The 20,481-nt window shown below is 45.3% G+C and overlaps 1 protein-coding gene across 1 annotated transcript in view; it reads left to right on the forward strand.

The window, feature by feature from the left end:
• Positions 1 to 240: 240 nt before the first annotated feature.
• Positions 241 to 20,481, forward strand: part of RFLNA (refilin A) — a 28,266-nt gene continuing 8,025 nt past the window's right edge. The window contains exons 1-2 of the mRNA XM_079957808.1: positions 241 to 621; positions 18,330 to 18,439. Of these exons, the coding sequence (XP_079813934.1) occupies positions 403 to 621; positions 18,330 to 18,439 (329 nt within the window). The 5' untranslated portion in view covers positions 241 to 402. The remainder of the gene's footprint in view (positions 622 to 18,329; positions 18,440 to 20,481) is intronic.

Raw genomic sequence — 20,481 nt, forward strand, 5'->3', positions numbered from 1 at the left:
CCGGCAGGCATGGCCAATGGCCAAGGATGATGAGAGTTGTAGTTCAGCAATATCTGGAGGGCCAAAGGTTCCCCACACCTGGGCTAGCCCAACTGGTAGTTTCTCACCTGGGTCTCAGGCAAAAAAAGCTATTCCCCAGGTGTACTTGGAGATCTGCCCTCTCTTCTCCACTTTTGTTTTTTGTGTTGATGAGGAATGGTCTGTTCAGTTCCACTTTCTCTCCTTCCAACAGGGGGCACCTGCAGCCACAGGAACCAGCCCTGAGTCACCCAAGGCAACAGGCGCACAGGGATCCGGCTGGCACTCCCTGTGCATGTACCACGTGCGTTTGCCTCCCTGCAGGAGGAGGTGGTGGGTTCCCCCCTGCTTGGCAGCCACAGCCCTCACTTCCCCACCCCAGTCATGGTGGGTCACCTGCAGTTGCAAGGAATGGAAGACAGCTTGAAAGAGAAGAACCGAGAAGGTTTGCTGGATAGCCCGGATTCGGGGCTGCCCCCCAGCCCTAGTCCACCTTTCTACTCTCTGTCTCCGGGCATCGTTGAAAATAGACCTGGAGGCAGCAGCTCTTCCACGGATACCCAGGGACATGGGCACAGGAAAGATGGCAAGGAGGGGAATGTGGTAAGAATTCATTCGCCACTTGGGTGTCTGAGTGCGCGTTACTGTGATTGCGCTGCTGTGTTTCGGAGAGCGGCCTCTTTGGAAATAATTCCAGCCTGTGTGCATAAGAACTTGCTTTATGCAGAGTCAGACCCTTGGCCTACCTAGTTCAGCGTTCTTTACACTGACTGGCAGAGGCTCTCTAGGCCAGGGATTTCCCCCCAGCCCTCCCTGGAGATACCAGGGATTGGACCTGGGGTGTTCTGCATGCAGAGCACGTGTCCTGTCGCTGACCGATGGCCTTTCCCACTGCATGCTACATCTCAAGCTTGGGCAGTGATGTCCTTTTGTAGCCCCAAAAACCTGACCAAGAGACTTGTGCGATTCCACAGCCTGCTGCCTTAACACATTAACAGAGGGGCCTCTAAGTCAGACAGGTAACCTGAGTTCCTTCATCAGTCCACAAAAGTTTCTCGCCGTAAATTAGCTTTTCTGGATACCCTACCAATATGTATTCTAGTTATAGTTTGCCAGCGGGCCAACAGAAGAAAAAATGTTTTCCTTTGCATTGTCATCTAGACTTGATTTATACTCGCCACAGCTGATCAGGCAAGTGGATATGAACTGGTGTGTGTTGCATATTTACTCAAAGTGGCATGAACGGAGATGCCAGCTTTTTAAGGAAACGTAGATTATTTTGCTCTAGCAAAGAATAATGATCTGTTGAAGTTTGTTTTCTAGAATGAATCACTCTGGAAGCCGATAATATCTTAGGGAGTGTTTTGCTGGTTGAACCACTAAGGAATAAATTAGAGGAGCAGTTCATTAGTTTCAGAGCTGAGTTGCAGGTGTGGTGAAATTTCCTCGTTGCCAAGGCACCGAGAAATGTGAGGCTGCTGGTTTCTATGAACTGAAGAGATTTGATTTAATTTTGCATAAGTTTGGCAGCTTTAGGAACAGGAATGTATTTTCCCTCCAGAGCAAGGGATGTTGCACACCTACAGTGCATGGTGACTCGGAAGTAAGTCTCATTGCATTTGGTGGGACTTACTCCCAGGTAAGTGCATGTAGGACCAGAGCAGTATTTCCCAAACTTGGGTCTCCAGCTGTTTTTGTATTACAACTTCCATCATGCTCAGCTACCAAGACTAGGGATGATGGGAATTGTAGTCCAAAAGCAGCTAGAGACCCAAGTTTGGGAAACCCTGGATTAGACGCCTGTTTTGTGTTCTTGGTTGAATCCGCCAGATAAGCCCTACCTATGCATGATTCTAACGGAACTCATAAAATCTGCATAGTGTGTTGCTGGATGTGGAAATTTGCTTCCTGAGATCATGAGCATCTATATTTTATAAGAAGTTTTCAGGTTTCTGGCCCTTAGTTGTGGAGATGGGCTTGTGGTGCAATCTCATAAACCAGAGAAGTCACTATACCAGATTTCCAAAGGTGAGTTATTCCCCTTGTTTTGCATTAATTGCCCAGAACTCTGTATTGGAGGGGCAGGATTACTTCCTGGTAAGTGATTCGGTAGAATTCAGCCTCCATGCTTTTCTTCTAGAAAGATCTAGAAACATGCTGGTATTTTCAAATGGAGATGAACATTTATAGTGGGGCCTCGAATATCCCAGAGAGGGGCAGGTGCTGTGCTGCTGACTGCCAGCGGGCTATGATGATCCTGAATCAGGGTGGTGCTGGAAATGAATCTAGAGCACCGTTACAGCTTTCCCCCCCTCTTTTTAAAAAAAGATTGGCTGGAATTTTTAGTGGCATCAACAAGTAGCTTTTTAAAAAGTAGGATGCTAGGCCTCATTGTCATGGAGGTAAAAAGCTGGAAGCGGTGTCATCTGAAGGCTTTGAGAGGCTAAGAACATAAAGAGTCCTGGGGAAAGCAGATGGAGAGGCGTTTTTATCCCTTTCTCATAAAACTAGAATCTGGGGTCATCTTATTTATGCCATGTCACTTTCCACACACACAAAAATGTCAGTGGCTGTTGGTCACGTCTTATCTGCTGATTTCTCGCTCATTGTTTCTTTGGGAAGGCTAGGAAACTTAATGTGTGGCTCCCGGATAGCACAGAGTCCAGGGCCTAAGCAGCTTTATAAGCAAGTTTTCAAACCAGTCCCTGACTTGTTTGTATGATTTTCTTTTTTTGCAGCTTCTTATCTCTCATGCAAGGTAGTTCTTTATTTAAACAAATTTGTTCTCTATTTTATTTATTTACTAGCAGCTTTGTACCCAGCTTTGCTCTGGAATTCTGAGGAACCAAAAAACCAGTGGAGTTTGGAAAGGTTCCGTCCTCCATCTTGGTTCAAAATGGCGCCTGATGTTACCGAAGCATAAACCAAAACCTGCTCCTTGGTCCTCAGGGACCATCATGCAAAATTTGGTTACCATACCTTTAGTGTCCAAATGCACAGCAAATGAGCAGATTTCCAAAATATATAGTAGTAGAGCATCACATTTATACCACATCTTCCCTCCAAGGAGTTGATGTTGGTTGTGTTCAGCATGAGTCCTACTCAGAGTAGACAGATTCAGATTAATGGAGGGTAGCACTTAGCTGAATACAATCCATGGTTCTTCTCCCAGTTCTCCAGTTTATCCTCATAGCAACCCTGTGAGGCAGTTTAGGCCAAGAGGCAGTGACTGGCTGCAGATCAGACCCAGGCCCTAGAGTAACACTTAACTACTACACAACACTGGCTAGTTAAACTTCACCTCCCCTAAAAAAACAACCCACCATTAATTGTAAGCCATTTGTGAATGGCTTGTGTGCGATGCTATAATCTAAGCAACAGCCTTTGACTCACAGGCCAGTGAGCCTTGGGTGCTGACTCAGAATCCATGCCCAAGCAAGAAAAAGCCTTGCGGGGCAGAAAATCTGAAGCAATTTTCTGTGCCTGCTTCTGGAGAGCCTGGAAATTCAGCTGCGGGTGCCAGCGTACGCTCTGGCATTCTTGGCTGCTGCTGCTGCCACAAGTCTCTCCTCACCCAACACCAGGTGACAGCAAATAGGCATGGCAGGGGCGCCACTGTTTGGGTTTTGAAACAGATTCTTCTGGCGTAAGCCCATGCGAAAATGGAGCCCAGGATCTCTTGCAGCAGTTGCTGCCTCTCATTTGCGCACGGCAGGTCTCAGCCGTTTGATTTTTTCCCCAGGTAATTTGTATACCCTGCTTTTCTGTCATTTGCAAATGGGATCTGCAACAAGTTGTAGAAGCACAGAGGAACCCTGTTCAGTGTGCCAGCGAGCCAGTCACGCCCTCTTCCAAAATGCTCCATTGCATTCTTAGCCCCTTTTCATTTTCCTTCCCCCATCTTCACCAAATTAGCACAGAGTCCTGTGTTCACTGAGCTTACTCCATTCTCATCGGATTGCCTTTTTTTGTGGAGGGTTGGGTAAGTTCACCTGCTTAGGTTGCTGCCCTGTAAAATATTATTTCTGCTTTTGCAGACCATGAGTTTCTCTTGGGCATGCAGATTCCTCCCTCCTGTTTCTCAATAGCACCATTTTTGCTGCAGCTCTGTTGGCACTCACCAGCTGAGTTCACTAGTAAAAGGAGTGTTGTATTCAGGGTGGCCAACAGTCTGATTTAAAAACCACATCATAAAACAGACACTCTTCCAATATCACCGTTAAACAGGAGGAAGACTATCACAACAGATTTAGAATCATCAGAAATAAATCGGTTAAAAAGTCCCAATTCAACAACACATAAAACTCAAACACCTGCAGAAGCACCTGGGGCTTTGGTACCCATCTAAATACCAGAAAGAGGAGGAACCAGAAGGATCTCTCCAAGGAGGGAAAGCCAGAATTCTAAGGTCCACTGCAGAACATATCCTATCTTCTGCTCTGTCTGCAAAGTGGCACTAGCTGTTTAAAACTAGGACGAGAGGGTGCAGATTAGGTGACTTGGTTTGCCTGGTGGTGGTCTGTAGGTTCTGTGGTCACTGTTGCCTAACAGTGAGTGTATCTCTCTTTTTTTTGCAATCTTAAGCATGATTTCCTCCTGAAATCAGTGAGATTTATGCTCTAATCATTATGTTTAGGATTGTAGCCTTAATTCGGCTACCTTCATGGCACAGAACTTGCAAAATGAAAGATAGCCACTTTAATCCGCCATAAGGGTCAAGAGCTCTCTTTATATTCATTTATATACATTGCATTTGGATTTTTATTTATTTTTTGTTTGTAGGAAGTTGTGTTTCTCTTTGTATCTCTCTAAATGCAGAGAAGAAGGGCTCCTAGTCTTCATTTTAAGACCCATTAAAGAGAAATGGGAAGAATGATTATAGTTCTGTCACTCTGGTGATCCTGATTGAAAAGTTTGGGGCAGTATTCTGAAATTCTTTTGGCAACTCTGCTTACAAACAAGAGAGAAAAGAAGATGGGGAGTGCCCCCTCTTTGCTGGTGGTGCCATACTATGCCCATGGGGTAACTGGGCACTGCCTGCACCTCAACTGCCCCCCCCCCCGTCCCCATTAGGCCCTGCTGGTTCCTCCAGCCAGCTTCCCAGCGAGGGTATGGGCAAGCATTGCCTGCTAGCCACTGCAGCCTCCTCCAAGCAGTTTCTCCCAGCTTGCCTGCTGCTCAGGCAGGACTCCAGCCCATCTTTCCTCCTGAGTTAGAAGGAGTTCTGGAGTCTCCAGGCCAACAGCTGTGTCCTGTCCCCAGCTGTTTCATATCTGGCTTATCAGGACACTCTGCAGGGAGGAGGCTGCCTGTTGTCCTGCAGAGTTCAGACAGCATGCGTTAAAAAAAAGAAAACATTAAATAAAAGCCACTCAATTTTCTGCTTAAATCCAGCACAAGAAGCATAATGGCACAAGAAGAATAATTTCTCAAGGAGAAAAGACCTGGCTCTTAAAAAAAAGGTCCTCCGCAGGTGGTAAAAGGATCTTAACACAGGCACCCAGAAAGCCTCATTGGGGAGGGCATTTCAGGCAGGGCACCACCACCAAAAAGGCTCTCACCTATTTAGTTGGGGAAACCAGGTCCAGGGCGTCTGATAATAACTCAACGCCTGAGCAAGCTTACTCAGGAGGAGGCAACCTTCAGAGGTAGCCTGCCTCCACAGTGGGCAGCAGTGGAATGCCATAGCTTCCTCCAGCAGGCTTTCCCCCATGAATAGAAGAAGCTGCTTTGAGTCACACCACTGGCTCATTTAGCTCAGTATGGTCTCTGCTGGCTGGTAGCGTCTCTTCGGGGTTTCAGACAGGGCTTCCTCCCAGCCTTGTCCAGAGATGCCAGGGATGGAATATGGCACTAACTGCATGCAATGTGTGCCCTTTACCATGGAGACATAGCCTTGCAGTTTGCAATTATTTTGATCCACATTTAAGAGCCCAGGGACTGTGAGATATTTAATGTGGGTGAGACTCCTGCCCAGAATTGAACAGGATCTCCAAGTGACGCATTGAGTTTTTCAGCCTAAATGGCATAACCTTGCCTCTCTCTGACACTACACTGCTATATGACATATCAGACACTTCTAGAGTCTGATATGATGCTCTTGGATCTTTTTACTTCTAAAGCAGCTCATAGTAGTGAAGCAATTTCTTGCTTGCATGATACAAGTCTCCATTGTGTGAGGAAACCATGCCTTGCTTATATAATGTATATTAATGTACATTAAATAGACATGAAGGCACCATGAGCCTCCAGGGCCCATCTAAAAGGCTGTAGTTGTACAGCATTTTACTTGTGCTTTCAATGTTTATATGGACAATTGCCTCAGAGCAACTACCAAGAATAAAAGTTGCGTTGTGAAGAATCCTGGGGAATAGAGAAGAATTTAAATGTTTCCGAAAGTTATGGTGAAAGACTTAAGTTGCATAAGAGTGAAAAATTTGAAATGCTTCTAAATGCTTCCACTTCATACTATAGGAAAATGAAGTACAACTTTAATCCAATGTAAAAATATAAATTTGTAGTCAAAACAGGTAAAATTGCAAATATGATACAATGACAAACTGATTTGCCTATTCAGGTCAAAGTCTGATCAAAATCCATCTATGACCAAAAGATGACAACATTTTTTTTTTCAGAGACCAGATGCATTTCAAACCAATTTATCTTCTTCAGTGGTCAGAAGAAAATTATTTTATGCTGCAGTGGTACCTCGGGTTACAGACGCTTCAGGTTACAGACTCCGCTAACCCACGAATAGTACCTCGGGTTAAGAACTTTGCTTCAGGATGAGAACAGAAATTGTGCAGCAGTGGGAGGCCCCATTAGCTAAAGTGGTACCTCAGGTTAAGAACAGTTTCAGCTTAAGAATGGACCTCCAGAACGAATCAAGTTCTTAACCCAAGGTACCACTGTATTTGGCCACAGGGAATTGGTCCACTAGGTTAGTTTGAAACGATGTGGTGAGTTGGCCATTTGTATAATGCAGGACCGTTGAAATTACTATGCACGTGTGGTACTAATTAGTACAGGAAGTTGTATTATGGTGGCAAGATTGAAGCAGTGACTCCCTGTGTCTTTCCTGATTCTGTAAGACTGTATACACTGTCCAAGTGCAGAAGACCAGTTTCTAGGAATCGTGGGTGGGCAGAGCGCTGTTGCACTTGGGTCCAGCTGGCACGAGTCCCACTGGCATCTGTTCAGCCATTGTGAGAACAGGGTGCTTGGACTAGAAAGGCCATTGGCTGATCCAACAGGCTTTCCTTATGTCTTAGAAGATGGCACAGACTTGGGCCACATCTTGCATTTAAAGCACTGTTATACTACTATTAAAAGTAGCAACTCATGGTAGCAGTCATGGCTTCTCTCAAAGCATCCAGGGCACTGTAGCTTGTGAAGGGTGCCAAGAGTTGCTAAGGAGACCCCTATTCCCTACATAGCACTACAGTTCCCAGAGTGGTTTAGAAATCAATCTGTCTTCCCAAGGTACTCTAGAAATTGTGGCTGTGTGGGGGGAGGCTCTCCTAACAACTCTTAGCACCTATAGCAATATATAGTTCCCAGGATGCTTTGGGGGCAAACTGTGGCTGTTTAAAGTGGAATGAGAGTGCTTTAAATGTATGGTGTGGATGTGGCCTTGCTCTCTGTTGTTGAAGAGGACAGTAGTTACTAGGAGTGGTGGGCAGAAATGACACCAATGCAGATTTTGGCTAAACATTAGAACATCCTGATGTGCAAGAACTGTCTGGCAGCAGGACAGAGGACCCTGGAAGGTGGTGCGCTCTCATTCGCTGGAGGTATTGGAGCAGTGATTGGAGCTGCCTAGCATCTCATGATATGATGCTGTAACTGCATCATGCATTGCAGATTCACCAGGGGTCTGGACCTTCCAGCCTTCCAGCATCTCTTCTATGTTCTTTGATTTTAAGAAACTTGGGGAAGTGCTGGAATCTTGGCTTCATTTTTTAAAAAAAGTTTCTGGCCCTCACGGTTGCAGAGAAAAGCATGAAAATAGGAAGACGGTTGAAGTGGCCAGGAATTAGAAGGGTTCTGGGCAGGTTTCCAGCGGGTCAGGGTGGAGTTTCTGTGCCTGGCACAGCTGTGCATCTTCTGCCCTTATTCTCCTGTTGTGCCTCCCTCCAGCCTTGCCAAAAACGAGTCAAATTCTGCAAATCCCCAGCGAAAATATACTATGCATTATAAGTAACTTTACGAAAATTTGCTTGGCTTTCCATAATTTATTCTGAGTGGCGTATTTGTGTTTCCTTGGCATGGATTTTGGATTCCTTGGCATTGGCTTTGGATACTTTCTTTGGCCAGAAGTACGCACAGCTCTGGAGCAGGAGACCACTTGTGTTGCTGGAATTTCGGGACTTTGCCTGTTTGTGGTTATTGAAAATGACGGTGGCAGTTTTCCTTTAGAAATCTCTCTCTCTCTCTCTCTCTCTCTCTCTCTCTCTCTCTCTCTCTTAACCCATCTAAACTAGCCTGACTCCAATTCTGAAAACATACAATCCACCACCAGGACATCCTTTAGAGTCTAGGCTGGGTGCTATGCCCTTTTTCCTTTAAGATCAGCTGGTTAAAATCCAGAGCATGATTAAAAGGTAAGCTACCAGTCTTAGCATTCAAGGGAGAAGAAAAGCTGTTATTTCCTTCTGCAGCTGATTGCCAGCTGCACTGCTCTTTTCCCACTGCAACCACTTTGTCTCATTTCTTAACTGCCAAAGAAAGAAGACTGGGATATTTTGGGATTCTATCAGCCTTTCTAAACCAGCAGGAGAATGAGCAGGAGGCATATTGTAAAGAAAAGTTGAGGGGGAGAGTAAAGGGAAACCTTAGGAAGACTTGTTAATCATCAGATTAGGATGGGCAAACATTGCAGGCGTTTGTGAAGTCTTGCAAATAAGTCTAAACAAGTAAGAATCATCCAAGTCAAGCTGCCCTAGTCTAAAACAGAGTTTCTCAAATGGCGACCTCCAACTTCTATTCAGATTATTTGCTGGAAGGTTGTGGAACACTTTGTTCATAAAGAACAGCACGTCCATCAGAGTAGAAAGGCAAGCCCACAGTTATTACAACACACATTCATCATCATCATCATCATCATCATCATCCAGCCTTTTCCCCTGACAACTTACAGAAAAAGTATATTAAGTGGTCTGTGCAATTATTAAGTAGTCCACAGAGGGAAAATTTGAGAAACTCTGGTGTAAAAGAAACCAGAAGCCAATGTTTCTAGGGCTTCGCATATGTAGTTGCCTGTGGTGGACATTTGCTTGTGGCAGGTAACCAGGCAAGTGGCTGTTTACAAGCATGAACTTATTCCTAACTTCCAATTCATGTTGTGTGAACTGCAGGGAGGAAGGAGAGAAATTACGCTGCAGACCCTTGAACTCTGTATTCAGAGGGTCTCTATACACACACAAGGAGAGGGTCTACATTTATTTGGGGGGGGGGTACTTTTTACCTTGTTTTTCTGTGGCATTTCCATCATCAGGTTTGCTGTCATGTTCTTGGGCAAACATTTTTCTGAGGTGCATTAGGCCACGAGGATGCTCTGTGTGTTTGCTGTATGGGTTGGATAGCCTAGAAATTGCCATTCAGCTCATAAAGAAAGGAAAAACCACAATGTTCTTCTGCATTCTTGCAAGTGTATTTCATCCCACAAGTTTTGTCAGTTCATAACTCAGTTGTTGGTTGTTTTTAGCAAGAACAGGTGATGTCTGCTTAGTGAATAAAATTTGCTGTGCTGCATTTTTTCGTTTTACAGCTTCCTCCCTCTCCTTTGCTGTGCTGAGAGGGTCAAATAACTTGTTCGGTTTCTCCTATGCTTTCAGTATTTCTTTCTTTTTTCTACCTGTCCTGCTCCTTTCCCCTCTCCCAGCAGAAATACATAACTAATTGGGGCTTCTAATCAGAACACTTAATCAACAGGCTGTGTGCAAATCCAGATGGCCATTTGTCATGGATGCTTTAGTTGAGATTCCTGCATAGCAGGGGGTGGACTAGATGACCCTCTTGGTCCCTTCCAGCTCTACAGTTCTATGATTCTGTGATCTTGCTTGCCCTCCTTTGCACACATTCCACCTGGTCAATATCCATCTTAAACTGTGGTGCCCAGAACTGGACACAGGACTCCAGGTCTGACCAAGTCAGTGTAGAGCGGTACTATGACTTCCCTTAATTGGGACATCATACAGTGGTACCTCTACTTATGAATGCAATCCATTTCGGGGTGCCATTTGCACCCCGAACAATCCGTAAGTAGAGTGCAGCTACTGCATGTGTGCAAAGCACGCAATCGCTTCTGCACATGCGTGCGGGGCGAACAGTTTGCCGCATTTGTAACCTGAAAAGCCGCAACGCGCAGCAAATGTAACACGATGTATGACTGTACTTTTTGTGCTGATGCATCAGACACTGTTGACTCCTGTTAAGCTTGTGGTCTGCTAAGGTTCCTATATCCTTTTCATATGTACAGATGTCAAGCCAGGTGTCTTCCATCATATATTTATGAATCTGCTTATTCCTGCAGAACCTTACATTTGTCCCCACTAAAATTCATTTTGTTAGTTTGGGCCCAGTTCTCCAATCTGTTAAGGTCATCTTGAATCCTGATTCTGTCTTCTGAGATATTGATTTATAAATTTTGTAAAAAGAAAACAATAGGCTGACCCTTCCATTAGGCAAGCTGAATCAATGGCAAATTTGTCCCCGCCAGCCCCTGCTCACTTGCCTTGCCATCCGGCCCAACCAACCGACAGCTGACACCAACTGCCCACCTGGCTCATGGCCAACCCATACCTTCCTCTGAGGCATTTTAGGCAAGATGGCCCAGGAGAGTGCTTGCAACTCTACTGCCTTTCCACAATAACTGGAAATTAGTTTTTAAAAATAAAGGAAATAAAAAAAACATTTCTTCTTGTTAAAATGAAATGTTACAGCCCTAATTATTAGTTGATTAATGGATTACACTTGTATACAGTAGTACCTCTGGTTACGTACTTAATTCGTTCCAAAGGTCTGTTTTTAACCTGAAACTGTACTTAACCTGAAGCACCACTTTAGCTAACGGGGCCTCCTGCTGCTGCTGCTGTGCTGTTCTCATCCAGAAGCAAAGTTCTTAACCCGAGGTACTATTTCTGGGTTAGCAGAGTCTGTAACCTGAAGTGTATGTAACCTGAAGCGTCCGTAACCCGAGGTACCACTGTATTATCCAAACGTCAGTATAGGAACATCAGAAGCTGCTTTATTCAGACCATTGGCCCATCAAGCTCAGTGTTGCCTACACAGATTGGCAGCAGCTCTCCAGGGTTTCAGGCAAGATACCTTCCCAGCCCTCTCTGGTGATGCCGGGGATTTTGAACCCGGGACCTTCTGCATGCAAAGCAGATGATCTATCTGCATAGAGCTCTTTGGAGACATCTTGGCACCATTTATTAACATGTGAATTAAAACTATGGCTCATTCTTAGAAGGGATGGTCATTTTGATGTCCTTCAAATTCTGAACTCTGCCAGTTAACCCCACCTAATTAAATAAATTAATGAAATGCTCCGTTACAAGCACCCCACTCCTTACTGATGCTTGTAAGCAGGGTTGAAGGCGGGCCAGCACTAAGCAAGGTTGTAGTTCCCTTTTGGATACGATGCAAGAGGCACACCAGAGAGGCTGTTTTCCACAACACTGTATATGTATACCAGCTGTTCTTGATAATTGCAGGGCAGAACAAACTGCTTTAAAATGGGCTGAATCTGCATTTCCTCACCCACCCTAAACGAAAGCTCCTGGCAGAAGCCCAAAGGGGCTGATAGGAATGTGTTGAAGGAGGAAAATAGAATCATGAGCATTTAAAAAACACCTCAGTCATGAATGTTGCAGGTTCCTTGGTCCATCAGTTCAGTGGAGCTGCCACAAGTCAGCCACAGGTAGCTGCACCAAGCGGGAGCCAGGTGCTAGGATTCATGGGTCAGCATGGGAAGGTCAAACCAGAGAGCAAGCCAGGAGTGACTCTGGTTACCCACGTACAGCCCCTGACCAATCAGGAAATCTGTGGAGCCCTTCCTGTTGAAGAGAGCCAATGGTCGGCCTGGATAGGTCCTTCACTGCCTGGGAGATGCTACAGCCAGTCTTAGAAGCTCAGGTATATAAGCTAGGTGACAAATGGCTCCTTAAACCAGGGGTACAGTCACCAAAATGGAATATCTACAGTAGTTGCCACTTTGGGGCCAGACAGCTCAAAAGTTGTATTTTCCAGGACAACTTTTCATTCTGATTTTGTCGATAAAATATAATGGATAGAATTGTGCAGGATGTGGTATTAGTGTGTGAAAAGAGTCCAGATCCAAGGATCCCCAGGCAGGCACCTCCAGATGGTGGAGACGTCAGGTGCCATCCTGGCATTTAGGCATCTTCACTTGGTTGCAAGCAGCTGATAGCCAGGGGCAAAACGTACCTGGTGAATTGAGAATGTCACTGCAGCCTTTAGAAGGTTTGTCCGTTTGGGCAAGTGGGGTCCTGTCACACCACTCTCTGCCTGCCTTAACCCTCACCCTGTTGCCTGGAGAAGAAAGTTCTTTCTTTTTCTTTTTTGTGATTCAACTTTTACGAGTGAGCTTTCTGGTATGCTGCTGGGAGGTGCTTTGGGACCTGTTTGTGGAAAGTGATGCAAAAGCAAAATAAGTAACTAATTAGTAATAATAATAATAACAGCAAAACAAAACACAGTTTTATAGGATGAAGCCGTTTTAGTGCCTTTTGTTAACTTCAGGCTTTCTGACCTGGGAGATGCAATTCCACCACCGACTACTTATCCAGATGTTTTGAACTTCAATTCCCATAAGCTCCAGCCAGCACAGCCATGGCAAGCTGTCGTCCAAAGCACCCAGAGGGCACCAGGTTGGGCAAGGCAGGCTTAGAGAGTGATGTGCGGAGAGCTAGTGCAGTGTGGTGGTTAATACATTGGGCTAGGACCGCAAAAGCCTGGATTGAAATTCCCACACTGCCAAGAAACTTGACTGAGTGACCTTGGGCCAGCCGGCCACTGTCTCTTAACCTACCCTACCTTATAGGGCTGTTGTGAAGATTAGACAGCATACGGGTGCTTTCCTGAGCTTTTTTGGGGAAAGAACAAAAATATAATAAACAGTCAGGGTTGGAACCAACTAAAAAACCCCAAATGTCATAACCTTTCCTCATAGAGGAATTTCTCCAACCCTTTAATCGTTTTGGTTGCACCTTCCTGAACTTTTTACAGTTCCATGATTTTTGAGGTGTGGAGACTAGAACTCCCAATTTGTGCATCATCATCATCATCATCATCATCATCATCATCATCATATCGGGTGCTTTATTTTCAATCTCTTTCACAATGAACTCTAACCTGGGATATGCCCTTTTCACACCAACTGCACGCTGGGCAGACACCCTGAGTAAGTCACTCTCTCAGCTTAATAAGGATTCTTGTGAGCATAACATAGGAGGTAAGAGCCACACTGTTACCTTCAGCTTCTGAGTGGAAGGGGCATGATAAAAACGCAATACAAAAAGTAAATAAAAATATACCAAGGCCCCTGATTTGAGATCACCCATCCCTGAGGGCTGGGCAAGGAAGCCTGGAGGGTGGTATTCAGCCCTGAGCCTGTCCTCCGACTAGGGCAGGGGGTGAAATTTGAATTGTGTTCACATGTAAAGGCAAACCTACCTAATTTGCACATTTCAAAACTATATGGGGACCAAAACACAACAATTCTTCAAAGTTCACACTTCTTTCAATTCTCTTTGCAGTTCTCCAGGCAGGTAATGTGAATAAAAATGCATATAATGGGAGAGACATGTCCATAAAAATACTTATATTAGTGAAAATAACATACAAAAATGTGTTATTTAAGGGGAAATGTGTTAATTAAGGGGCTACACACACACAATCACAATGCCATTGAGTAAAGGGCCAGTTTTATGGTCCCTGGCATTGGAGGCTGCTGCACTAGGGCAAATGGAGCATTGCCCCACTGATCTCAGTCTGCCTTCAGCGTGCAGCCACACCAGTGTGTGGGCTCTGACCATCATTGGTTCTAGCTCTGCCTGCCGTTGGTTCTAGCTCCACCTACTAGTGGTCTCCCTCCCTTCTGTCTTCCCAGTCCCAATGGGCACACTGCGGACTTCCCTGTCTGTGGGTGGAGATGGTCAACCCCAGAGACCTTTATGTTGTCACTACTGGAAAAAGTGGTGTGTAAACATAGTGTTTGCATAAAGCAGCATATACTCAGCAAGCAAAAGTCTGCCATAATAAAAATGCCCTTGCTGAACTGTGAAAAACTGCCACAGAGGGAGCCATCCACACTTCAGTGGGCCAGGTGTTCCATAGTTACTGGTGCAGCCACTGAGAAGGCCCTGTCCCTTGTTGCTGTTGATGCTCCCTCCACCCTGGATGGGATGTAGAGATGTTTGTTGTCCCTCTCTCCTTTGCAGTGGATCCTCAGAAGCTCTATTTACAATCTCCCATGTGGCATTTTTGCGCCCGACATGTTACCTTCATCATGCTCTCGTTAAAAGCCTCAGGGGCGCAGGAGTATCTGATCAAAATGAAGATGGCAAAAAGGCAGTTCTTTAATTTCAGCCATGTCAGAAAACCCGCTCTCCTGGGCCCTCCCCATACGGTTTTCATTGATGTAGCAAAAACCCAGAAACATCTGTGAAACAGGGATGGGCTTGTTTGCTGAGCTCAGCAGGAGGGAAGCTTGCGGTTAAGCTTGGTTTTGCCTCCTTGCAGGTCCTTTAAAAACAAAAAGCCAGAACAAAAAACCTTGGCTCTCCGAGAGCTCTAGCTGGGCAGGCAAGCAGATGGAAAGGGGCAGGGTGTGTGGGGGGCAGGCAGAGGCAGGGGGAAAAGCCAAGGAGGGATGGCACATCAAACCAGGCCTTCACCCAAGAGTGTGTGTTGGGGGGGGGGGGGAGAGACAAAGACAGAAGCTGGATTCAGACAACCAGTAATTTCCTAACCCTCAGATGTTTTTACAGTCACTGTGGGGATGGAATTCACTAGAACTGGGACATAATGAAGTATAACTTAGGCTGTTCTGTGGGGGACGACTATTTTTTGTATGTTATATGAAAATGTTTAATGTTTATATGATTTAGGGTTTTTTATGGTGTAGCATATTTATGTTACTGTTTTTAAATATAAATCACTTGGAGACCTTTTTAGGTAACAAGTGACTAAAGATAGATCGTAATAGCACAAGAGCCCTGTGTGACCAGATCAAAAAGTCACCTTTGGCTATTTTTAGTATAATATTAAGGAAATGTATATATTGCCCTTCATTATGCAGTTACCACAAGGTGTTTTCCAACATAATATATAAAGATTAGTCATATTGTACAGTACTATAAACTAAAATCCAGTTTACAGCAATTACAGGTAAACAGCAGCTGATCGGATAAACTAAAGTCTTAAGCACCAGCTGAAACGGAAATAAATTAAATACTGTATTTCAAAAAGCTTGAGAGATCAGGTATGTTCTAGCCATGTGTCTAAAGTTTAGTCAGCATATCTCTTTGTGCCTCTAGTTCTTGTTTTTAATCTGTATGCTGCCTTGAGTCCCATCAGGGAAGAAGGCAGGGTATTTTTTTAAAAAAATCTAATAAAAGGGGTTGTGAGTTCTACAGCTGGGGCACCAGTACAGAGTAGGCCCTGTCCCTAGCTTGCTGGGTTCATGGCCCATCTCAGTCTATAAAGGAAAATGTATCAAATACCTGGACATTTGGTGCTTTATCAGCCAAAACCAACATCTTGAATTGGGCCTGGTAATATAGATGCAGCCAGTGCAGACCCTTTGTGCAGAAGCACTTGCCAATGCTCTTGTGGCATCATTAATTGCTGAATATTGAGGAATACCTTTATGTGGACTAGTGGCTGGTGAATTTAACTTTTTGGGAGCAATCCATCCTATATAATAAGAACTGGGCAGCAGGATTGAAAGCTGCAGCTAGAACATATGATTTAAAACCCAGTCTTCAAATACTTGCCTGGGAATATGTTGCACGGAATTCCTCTGATCCAGGGAGCCTTGCGTACAGACTGCCCACTCAGACTGCCACTATTTTCTGCAAGTCACTTTGGGTCACTTCTGTGAGGAAAGCAATTAATAAGTATGGTAAATTATCGTTACTGTTCTATGCTAGCTGCAGACCAGCTTTTTTTATATGCCACTTCCTGTCCATTTTATCCTCACAACAGCAACCCTGTGAAGTAGGTTAGGCCGAAAGTGATGGGCACAAGTGAGCGTCATGGTTGAGCAAGGGTTTGAACCTGGGTTCCCCTGGTTCTGCTCTGCCACTCCAATCACTACACCATACCTTCTCTCTCCTAGTCCATTCTGCTTCCAGCTGTGGCCAGCTGGGTACTTCTGGGTACATACAAACACTGTACAAAGGGCATGACCCTCCCTAGCAATGGCATTCAAAAGTGTGCTCTGTCTGAACATGGAAGTTCAATGACTAATGTCTAGTGGCCCCCATGAGAATAGAGAGCATGCAGCCAAAGTATGGATGAGTGTCAAAAATCTCTTTTTCTGCAACTAAATCAGAACTTAGGAAGCTGCCTTGTACCAAGTCGGACCACTGGTCCCCTTGGTTCAGTACTGTCTACACTGACTAGCATCAATTCTCCAGGTTTTCAGAGAGTGCTACCTGGAGATGCCAGAGGTAGAACCTGCAACATTTTGTGTTTTGCTCCTCAGCTGTGAGCCTTCCCTTAAGCTGTGTTGAGAGTGGAGCCATGTGTGCACATGTTCCCTTCATAAGCCTCGCTCCTTTGGATTTCCACAACTGGTCTTCCTCAAAAGAAAAGAAAGGCTGGTTGTCTGAATGCACTCAGGGCTCATCCAGACTTCCTTTTGCACCCTGCTCTCCAGGCACAGGTCCACACTTTGAAGCTCCATGTCTGCGTGAGGTTTCTTTTTGGTCCTGGCACTTTCCCTGGGGAAACCCATTTTCACCACTGGATCAAAGCAAATGGCAATGCATGGAATATTGCCTTTTGCAGTAAAGTGCAGGTTTTTCTGGGGGTGGGGGAGGCTGGGATGAAAAAGAAAGTGCAGCACCAAAGGAAGTCTGAATGAACCCCCAGAAAAGAAGTGTATTTTGTGGGTGTTCCAACATTGGAGCAGCCTAGGCAGGTGACAATGAAAACCCTTTGGAACTGACAAGGGGCTCGTCCACACTTCCGCTTGTCCCTTGCTTAGAAAGCATTGGTCTGAACGGTTTCCCACTTGCCCCTTGCTTTCTAGGCATGGGCCCAAGCGGTTTAGCCTTTGCCCCACTGTTTACTCCTGGAAACCCCACTCTTTTGCAGTAAATTGGAACAAACTGGAGTTTTGCAGAAAATGCAGTTGCTGTTTGTTCCAATTCAGCACTAAAGATCAGGTTTTTCTGGGGACAAACAGTGCAGCAAACAGAGGTGCGGATAATAAGAATTATTAATATTGTTATTTATTAAATTTGTTTACCGCCCTTCATCCATAGATCTCAGGGTGGTACACAGCATAAAACTACAAGATAAAAACACAAAATGCATAATAAAAACAAGAACAAACCAATAATCCCCCCTCCCAAGCCCAAAGAGTGTACGTAGAGCTGATTATGTAATGGCACACCTCCAGTTGACACAGATTGGAGCATCCACAAGTTCAGATAGACGTGGTTTAAAAAGACAGCTCATGTAACCTTCACAATAAGAAAAAAGTGTGAATTAACACTTGCTTTCATATACATCTGTTTAGGAGCAGAGTTTAGCCTTGCGGTGCTTCCCAAACATTGAATCTAGATATACTTCTGCATTCTGCATCCTGGAACGCTGTATGCATATTTAAGCCTTCTTGATCTGGACCTCTGTTTCCTGATGTTGTTCTGCACTGATTTTGAGGTGGAAAGCTAACTTAAAGCATACCCTTGTACACATCTGTGTTCTGTTAGGAATGTAAGAGCCCTACTGGCTCAGACTAGCATCGTGTCCTCACAATTACATGCATGTGAGAAGCCCACAAGCAGGGCACTGTTACAGTGTGAAATGTTTTCCCATTACACACATAGTTTTCTGCAACTGGCATGGGTCTGAGCTGGCCTGTACCATATGTGAAAATTGCGGGTGTTCATAGGGACTAGGGTGCTTGTGAGAATTAAACAGGTCCACAGCAATAGCTTTTCTTACCTATGCTTAAAACTAAGCATGGATTCAACTGTAAACATCTCAGCAGGCTCCAGATTCCTCATGTGTTTCCATTTTGCTCTTCCTCCCCTCCCCCTGCCCTGTAGATCCCTTATCTTCTTCTGAATGCCTCCACATCAGAAATAAGGCCTCGGATGCACCCTGTGTTTTTTGGTGAAAGCATAGAGGTCAACCCCGAACCGGCACAGGAAATTAGGTAACGTATGGGCTTCCTTTTGTGTTCCTGCTTTCTCCTGCAAAAGATTAGTGGTGTTTATGAATGGGTTGCTGGGTGTTTTAGCCAGAGCTGTGGGTGGGGTGAGGGGAAGAAGGAATAGCTGAAATTAAAAAGAGTGAATGCTGTAGAATAATAGGAGAGTGTGAGTGGGGTGAGGGGTGGGGAGATGGAGGGGTCACCGCTTAGATCTCACATTGAATTCATCTCAGTTCTGAGGCAGAAAATCACTGCCAGCTGTTGAGCGGCCTGAACTCAGTGAATTGGTGGTCTTAGCTCAGAGACAGCCCATGTGACACCCTCCAGATGTTGTTGAGCCACAGCTCACATCCCCCTGACCCCTGGCCTGCTGGCTGGGACCTGGTGGCAGCTGCAGTCCAGCAACACCTGGAGGCACCAGGTTGTCTCTCCTTGTCTTAGCTCAACTCACAATGGGTGGGGAAGATTTCTGTTGAATTTTCCCTTGCTTGCCATGGCAGCTTGCACCCGTCACAGCTTTCATTTTGCTGCCCATTCCTTTTTCAGTGCTCAATTATTGTGGGTGAAATGAATGGGTCCTTAATGAAATCCAGATGTTCCAGCTCCTCCCAGTTTTGGCTAAATTTCCCCCTCTTTAGATTTCCAAAACACTAGCTAAGGGGGGGGGGTCACAAAAGGTCAGGGGGGCGGCCCCCAAATCCCTTGTCCCTCACACCTCTGTAATTTGTAGGCTGTCTCATTTTCTGAATCTCCTTTTGCTGAGCAGGGTTAGGTAGTGGCCTGCATTACAAAGCTGACTTATGCGTTGTTGCGCTATCCAGGCTGACAAGTTGTTGGACTCCAGTTCCCATCAGCCCCAGCCAGCATGGCCAGTGGTTGGGGATGGTGGGTGTTGCGGTCCCAAATCATTGGGAGGGCTTCTGCCTCTGTGTAGAAGATGGGCCTGTGCTCTCAAGCTGGTGGAACAAAGAAGTAGGATTGGTATGATATCTTATGCTGCTGTAACCTGCCATGGGGAAGGGGTAATAAATTTAACAAATAAATAAAAGCAATAGCTAGCACAGTGACAAAAGGGCTGCTTCAAGATTGTATAGAAAAGCATGTTTACGAGACTGAGCTGTGCACCAAGGACAGCCCTGGTCCATGAACACAACTCATTACGTGACCTTAGGCAAGTACCATCAGTCCCAATCTCTGCTGGAAAAGAAAACCAGATGTGTTGTGCCTTTCTCGTGTCCTTTGTAGCTTACAGTGTCCTGGAGGAGACTGGCTGGCTGGCTAGATCCATGAACTAAAACACTCTTGCTTGGAGGCTGGGCAGTGAGTGCTGGTCCGTTAAGGGCAAATGGGGCACTGCCCCATCAAGTTCCGTCTGTCCTCAGCCAGCTCCCAGCTCCCTGCCTTCTTACTTGCGCCCAGTCTTTGGGAAGGAGCTGCCTCTCAGCTTCCTCCTCTTCAGTCTCAGTTTTGCCCTTGTGGAACTCAGTATGGAAGAAGAGGAGGACAAAACAATAATTAGTTTGGCTCTGTTTGATATTGGCTCCGACTCCACCTACTGACTTCTTTTATTTATAATATTTGTTTTCCACTACAAACAATTTGTCTCAAAAGTGATTTGCAGTTTTCAAAAAAGCTTATCGTTGGCCTTCCTGCCTCTTCTGCCCTACCAGCCATTTCTGAAGTGAGGACATACTTCAGTATTTGTTGAAGTACGCACTTGTGGTGAAACCTTTCATAATCGTCCCAGGTGTTTGCTCGGCTTGGGCATTTTCACAGCATTTAGGGCCAAAGCTGTGCCAATCAAGAACACTGCTAACCCAGAGATCCCAAGACCATGCTTTCTCCCTTTGGGTGGTAGTGAACAATTTAGCCATTGCTCTAATGATGGCAAAGAACTGCTCTGACCTCTCACCCTTCTGGAATTCTTCCGATAGGCAGAGATTACCACCTTCTAGTCTTTCTGTCTTATACTGCCAGGGTTTAAGTTGTGTGCTGAGGAGTAGAGTTGCCCACCTCCTACTTCCATGTTTTTGGAGTCTCCTCCA

The sequence above is a fragment of the Podarcis cretensis genome (assembly GCF_951804945.1).
Source record: "Podarcis cretensis genome assembly, chromosome: 16".
NCBI lineage: Eukaryota > Metazoa > Chordata > Lepidosauria > Squamata > Lacertidae > Podarcis > Podarcis cretensis.